Source organism: Mastigoproctus giganteus, chromosome 12 (assembly GCF_048544385.1).
Source record: "Mastigoproctus giganteus isolate SK-2022 chromosome 12, ASM4854438v1, whole genome shotgun sequence".
NCBI classification, from domain to species: Eukaryota; Metazoa; Arthropoda; class Arachnida; order Uropygi; family Thelyphonidae; genus Mastigoproctus; species Mastigoproctus giganteus.
The window spans coordinates 177,528,288-177,535,593 of record NC_143586.1 but is presented as its reverse complement, the minus strand read 5'-3'; the positions used below and the strand labels follow the sequence as shown (position 1 = coordinate 177,535,593).

Here is a 7,306-nt window from a genome sequence, read left to right as displayed (position 1 = left end):
GACAGCAACGAAGAAATTTTCCTCGTAACCAGATGAAAGTTCCTGGTCTTCACCATACATTTCAATGTGATTTAGCCAGCATGTCAAATCTTGCTAAAGCAAATAATGGTGTTCATTTTCTTCTCGTGTGTATTGATTGCTTTTCACGATATGGTTGGGTAAGACCATTAAAATCTAAACATTCACAAGAAGTAGTTAAAGCTTTCAAATCTATTTTTAAAGAAGAAGTACCATTTAATATTAATAGTGACCAAGGAAAGGAATTTACTAATAAACAAGTGCGTGCATTATTCAAATCTAAAAATATCCACTTTTACACCACTAGAAGTGAAAAGAAAGCTTCTATGGCAGAAAGATTTATTCGAACATTAAAAGAAAAAATTTATAAATGGGTTACATATTCAAAAAATGATAAATATATTCACGTGCTGCAAAAATTAGTGAAAACTTATAATGAAACTGTACACAGATCTATTGGTATGGCCCCTGCAGATGTCACCATGCATAATGAAGAAACAGTTTATGCTAAATTATATAGACCCCATCCAAAAGTTTCGGAACCCAAGTTTAAAATCGGTGACCATGTTGTTCTTAGTGATGATAGCCATAATTTTCGAAAAGCGTTCAGAGGGAATTGGTCTGAGGAGGTGTTTTTCATAGCTCAGGTAATCAAAAGGCACCCTGTAGTATATAAGGTTAAAGGGAGAGATGGTGAGGTGATAGAAGGGACATTTTATGAACATCAGCTACAGAGAGTCCGTTTTGATAACGAGGTACCTGAAAACGTGTATCTGATTGAAAAAGTACTTGGGAAGCGTACAGTGCGTGGCCAGAGACAGTTACTTGTGAAGTGGCTTGGATACCCTGCATCCTACAATTCTTGGGTACGAAGCAAAGATGTTTTACCTAACCCTACCAAGTAATGCAAGTATGGACATGTATCCCGATAACACCCAATCACGTTTCAAAGTTCAATTACCCCGGGAAATTAATCTGAGTGGGAAGTGGGTGGTGGCACTTTCTGAAATCCATCTACCAGGAGTGTGGAACAATATCACAAAAGGATACGATGAATTTCATGTACTTCGCGACGATTATGACTCTGAACAAATTTTACATGTGCTTTCTTTAAAGTATAAAGACTATCAACAACTTTTAGATGAGTTGAACAGTGTTCATCCCCTTATTTCATTTACAGTACACACAAAGACTGTTGCAAAATATCAATTTTCAGTGAATGTGCATGGAAAAGGTAAAATACAATTGCCCGAGAAACTAGTAAAATTATTTGGACTTCAAAAAGCAGGTGTACGGGGGAAAGGCTGCCGTGTATTTACAGATACATCTGTAGGTGAGAGTGTATTACCTATCAAAGGTCAAATTTCTTTTGCCCCAAGTGCAAGAGATGTTGTTTTTACTCTTGTTACTGGTGGCAGTTACCAGATGTGTGTGCTTCCACATGGAAACTATAAATCAATCTCTAGTATTCTTGATGCAATGTTGAGCGTCTGCCCGAGTTTAAGTGGGAATGTTAATTCAGACGATACCCTGACTTTACACATAACAGAAAACTTTTCATTAGTGTTTCCACAAGATTCCCCAGGTTTAGGTCTTATGCTTGGGTTTCACCAGATTGGTACTAAATTGAGTGGAGCTGTCAGTGGGAAGTACCCTGCAGATATAAAACGGGGTGTCTCAGCGTATTTTGTTTATTCCAACCTGATTCAGGACCAGATTGTAGGTGATACGTGTGCTCCACTGTTACGTGTTGTTCCCTGTATTGAACAGAACACATTTACATACGAAAACCCAGACTATTACCCCCTTTTGAGACACAGGTTTCACACCGTGTCCATCAGTATTTGTACAGACAGTGGACAGTTTCTAGAGTTCAGAAGTGGGAAGACTTTAGTGAAGCTGCATTTTCGCAAAGATGAGTGAATACATAGATTACTACACGGTACAAGCGGGAGGTGGTAATGCATTTGCCGGACAACCTTTGCAGCGTGGGTACGGACTTGGTAGCATTTTTCGTTCAGCATTCTCTTTTCTAACACCACTTTTGAAACCCGCTGCCCGTTTTGTGGGTAAGCATGTTTTAAGAGCAGGTCAAAACGTGATTGGTGATGTTTTGGAGGGGGTGCCCCTCAAACGATCATTTATAAACAGAGCATCGGAAGTCGGTCAGTCCATTTCAAACAAGGTTCTGAACCAGAAAGGAAGAGGGAAGAAGAGGAAGCGCAGAGATATTTTTTAAACATGGAGCTTATGATGTCAGAACTAGATCTATTTCAAAAACCGGCTATTAACCTATCTATCGAACGTTCATCTTATGTGACTTTTCAACCACTAGGCAGTGTGGATAGTGGAGGCCCCATCGAATTTTTTATTCCCGGTACTTCAGAAGAATATTTAGATTTTGGAAAAACATTTTTACGTCTGAAAGTTCGTGTTACACATAGTGACGGGAAAGAGATAGATGCCACATCTGTGAGTGTGGTGAACAATTTTTTTCATTCCCTTTTCAGTCAGGTCGATCTGTTTTTACAAGATAAATTAATCAATGCATCAGCAGATACTTATCCCTACAGGGCATATTTAGAAAAACTTCTGAATTACGATCGCGGTGCCAAATGTACCCAATTAACAACAGAACTGTACGTGAAAGATGACGTTGCGGATGTCAGTGAAATGTTCACCAAGACAGAATGTGGGATGTGTAAACGACAGGATTCAATTGCAAAATCAAGGAGTGTGGAACTTCTAGGGCGCCTACATCTGGATTTGTGTCACCAGGCAAGATATATCATTAATAATGTGTCACTACGTATTCGTCTAGTGCGAAGTAACCCAGAATTCTGTTTATTGGCCGTCACCACAGACATGAAATGCAGAGTTCATATTCAGGAAGCAACCCTCTTCGTGCACAAAGTAAGATTAAATCCTAAAGTTCTGTTAGCCCACTTGACTGTGCTTGAAAAAAATCCTATTCACTACCCCATAAACAGGGTGCAAGTCAGCTATTACTCGATTCCTAAAGGTATGAGTGATTCTACAAGAGACAACATCTATCTGGGCGACATTCCTTCTCGATTAGTTATAGGTCTAGTTGCAAGTGAAGCATTCAATGGTTCGTACAGTCGCAATCCATTCAATTTTGCCCACTTCAATTTATGTTATCTGGTAGTGTCAGCTGATGGTATTCAGCATCCAAGTCAACCTCTGACACCTAATTATAAAGAGGGTCATTACACCAGATCATACCTCTCTCTTTTCACATCACTGAACAAGTGGACACGTGATGTGGGTAATGATATTTCCTATAAAGAATACCTAGAAGGTAATGTGCTGTATGGATTTGACCTTTCTCCTGACCATAATGCTGTAGGCGAACACGTCAATACTCATAGACGAGGAAGTGTACGTATCGAACTGAAATTTTCTGCTCACCTACCCGAGAACGTTACAGTGGTGTTGTTCGCAGAGTTTGAAAACATCCTTTCGATCACCAGGGATCGCTCGGTACTTCTGGATTATGAACACTGAACAGATTGAACAGATTTTACAGATGGATGTCTACACACGGAAATTTCCATTGGGAGTGTGTGCACGTGATGAACTACCTACACGGATGGTACCAAAACCGTGTCTCCTTGTAGTCAATACAGATCCCTCACATCTACCTGGGCAACACTGGGTTGCCTTATTTCTACAGGAACAATGTGGCGAATACTTTGACAGCTATGGTCGCAAACCAAAAAAGGACTTTGTGAAATTTTTAAATAAACAATGTAAAAAATGGACGTATAATGCTACTGTTATCCAACACAAGTTGTCTATAGCCTGTGGTTTACACTGTATTTATTTCCTTACACACAGGTGTCGTGGCTTAACCATGCCCCAGATTGTTAATGTGTGTTATTCTCCCGATTTGTGGATGAATGATGTTATTGTAACTGTTGACATAACAGAACATTTATTTCTAAATAAAAATAATTTTAAATAAAAAAAAATGGTTTTTACTTACATTCGAACCCATTTCAGCTTTCTTGCCCTCAACCGTCTTGGGGAGGGTAGGAAAAAAGATGACTTTTTTCTTTTCTTCACAGGAACATCTTCAACAGGTGGGGGTGGTGGCATTTCTTCCGTGTGTACTGATGGTGCAAGCTGTCTTTTTAGACCTAAATAAGTCTGTAAAGTGGTTAAATATTCTCTAACTTTACTTTCAACATCCAAATCTTTCCTTTGAAGAACAGATGACATTTTGTCATCCAAACTTTCAATTTCTTTCTGCTCTGGGGTGTTTAGCAGTGTGAATTTTTTATACAGCTGATTCATTTCCTTATGAGGGATGTGAGCAATGGTACTATTATGCTACCAAGTAGGGGAAACAAAGCACCACCGTGCTGATGAATAAGTTTTCGCCTTTGTATGAAGGGCACCTGTTTATTTCCTAATAATCTCAAGATTTTCTTTTTCTTGGAGAGCTGTGAATGCTGTTTGCTACTTAGAGGGATATTGCCACAAAGGAGATTTTTACAAATTTCACAAAGAGATGTGATTTGTGCTGGCGTAGTGTGTTTTAAGACAGCTGTGGCTTGTTTTGGAGTGGCTTCAGAAATAAACTTGATGAGGTTTTTGTGCTTTCGGAGTCTAGAAGCCATATGGGTACATAAACAACGTTGGGGGCCTCTTCTGGCAAAATATTACTTCGCAGACGGAGCACCTCAGGTGTGTCCTGTTTAAAATCTAGGAGCAAATAAGAATGTGCTCGACTTGTTGCTTCTTTATAAATGTCAATCAGCACACCCGACCGTCCAGGAAAAACTTGTGTGGCAAGATGAGAAAATTGCCGAGAGTCACGTGGGTTTTTGAAAACTATCAAATAGTGTGCGTTAAGACTGATAGTTCTAAACTGTGTACCCTGACAAAATAAATTTTGTGTTAGCAGAATCACACTTAGACTCCTGTGATGTGACCCTTTTATAAAAATTTCGGCTACTTCGGTATTGTCTTTAGCCTGATGAATTAAATCATCGATAATTAGCAAATTTTCAATACTTGGGTCAAACTGTGGTGGTTTTAACCCGTTTACAAACTCTACTTCTAGGAAACTGCTGAATTTTTGCTGGTACTCTGAATAGCAGTACACGATTCTTTTGGGTGGTGGGGTTATTAATAGGTTTCTATTACGAATGAGGGATAATACAAATGTTGTTTTCCCTGACTGGGTGCCCCCAGAGCCAATAGATGTAAACGGATGTACAAACATTTTAAAACTGGTTGTTGTGAGTGGGAGGATATATATATATATATATATATATGTGTGTGTGTGGATAACAACGGTATCCACACACACACACACATATATATATATATATATATATATATATCCTCCCACTCACAACAACCAGTTTTAAAATGTTTGTACATCCGTTTACATCTATTGGCTCTGGGGGCACCCAGTCAGGGAAAACAACATTTGTATTATCCCTCATTCGTAATAGAAACCTATTAATAACCCCACCACCCAAAAGAATCGTGTACTGCTATTCAGAGTACCAGCAAAAATTCAGCAGTTTCCTAGAAGTAGAGTTTGTAAACGGGTTAAAACCACCACAGTTTGACCCAAGTATTGAAAATTTGCTAATTATCGATGATTTAATTCATCAGGCTAAAGACAATACCGAAGTAGCCGAAATTTTTATAAAAGGGTCACATCACAGGAGTCTAAGTGTGATTCTGCTAACACAAAATTTATTTTGTCAGGGTACACAGTTTAGAACTATCAGTCTTAACGCACACTATTTGATAGTTTTCAAAAACCCACGTGACTCTCGGCAATTTTCTCATCTTGCCACACAAGTTTTTCCTGGACGGTCGGGTGTGCTGATTGACATTTATAAAGAAGCAACAAGTCGAGCACATTCTTATTTGCTCCTAGATTTTAAACAGGACACACCTGAGGTGCTCCGTCTGCGAAGTAATATTTTGCCAGAAGAGGCCCCCAACGTTGTTTATGTACCCATATGGCTTCTAGACTCCGAAAGCACAAAAACCTCATCAAGTTTATTTCTGAAGCCACTCCAAAACAAGCCACAGCTGTCTTAAAACACACTACGCCAGCACAAATCACATCTCTTTGTGAAATTTGTAAAAATCTCCTTTGTGGCAATATCCCTCTAAGTAGCAAACAGCATTCACAGCTCTCCAAGAAAAAGAAAATCTTGAGATTATTAGGAAATAAACAGGTGCCCTTCATACAAAGGCGAAAACTTATTCATCAGCACGGTGGTGCTTTGTTTCCCCTACTTGGTAGCATAATAGTACCATTGCTCACATCCCTCATAAGGAAATGAATCAGCTGTATAAAAAATTCACACTGCTAAACACCCCAGAGCAGAAAGAAATTGAAAGTTTGGATGACAAAATGTCATCTGTTCTTCAAAGGAAAGATTTGGATGTTGAAAGTAAAGTTAGAGAATATTTAACCACTTTACAGACTTATTTAGGTCTAAAAAGACAGCTTGCACCATCAGTACACACGGAAGAAATGCCACCACCCCCACCTGTTGAAGATGTTCCTGTGAAGAAAAGAAAAAAGTCATCTTTTTTCCTACCCTCCCCAAGACGGTTGAGGGCAAGAAAGCTGAAATGGGTTCGAATGTAAGTAAAAACCATTTTTTTTTATTTAAAATTATTTTTATTTAGAAATAAATGTTCTGTTATGTCAACAGTTACAATAACATCATTCATCCACAAATCGGGAGAATAACACACATTAACAATCTGGGGCATGGTTAAGCCACGACACCTGTGTGTAAGGAAATAAATACAGTGTAAACCACAGGCTATAGACAACTTGTGTTGGATAACAGTAGCATTATACGTCCATTTTTTACATTGTTTATTTAAAAATTTCACAAAGTCCTTTTTTGGTTTGCGACCATAGCTGTCAAAGTATTCGCCACATTGTTCCTGTAGAAATAAGGCAACCCAGTGTTGCCCAGGTAGATGTGAGGGATCTGTATTGACTACAAGGAGACACGGTTTTGGTACCATCCGTGTAGGTAGTTCATCACGTGCACACACTCCCAATGGAAATTTCCGTGTGTAGACATCCATCTGTAAAATCTGTTCAATCTGTTCAGTGTTCATAATCCAGAAGTACCGAGCGATCCCTGGTGATCGAAAGGATGTTTTCAAACTCTGCGAACAACACCACTGTAACGTTCTCGGGTAGGTGAGCAGAAAATTTCAGTTCGATACGTACACTTCCTCGTCTATGAGTATTGACGTGTTCGCC

At 39.0% G+C, this 7,306-nt stretch overlaps 2 protein-coding genes across 2 annotated transcripts; both read left to right on the top strand.

The window, feature by feature from the left end:
• Window positions 1-479: 479 nt before the first annotated feature.
• On the top strand, window positions 480-923 carry LOC150077623 (uncharacterized). The gene has a single exon (XM_090385967.1). It carries the CDS (start codon window positions 480-482, stop codon window positions 921-923), a length of 444 nt encoding a protein of 147 aa, XP_090242093.1.
• A 1,336-nt stretch (window positions 924-2,259) lies between these two features.
• Window positions 2,260-3,546, top strand: LOC150077622 (uncharacterized protein F54H12.2-like). Its single transcript, XM_090385966.1, has one exon. It carries the CDS (start codon window positions 2,260-2,262, stop codon window positions 3,544-3,546), a length of 1,287 nt encoding a protein of 428 aa, XP_090242092.1.
• Window positions 3,547-7,306: the final 3,760 nt, after the last annotated feature.

Coding starts and splice junctions, on each gene's coding strand:
- LOC150077622 (XM_090385966.1), top strand. CDS start 2,260: ATGGAGCTTATGATGTCAGAACTAGATCTATTTCAAAAACCGGCTATT.
- LOC150077623 (XM_090385967.1), top strand. CDS start 480: ATGGCCCCTGCAGATGTCACCATGCATAATGAAGAAACAGTTTATGCT.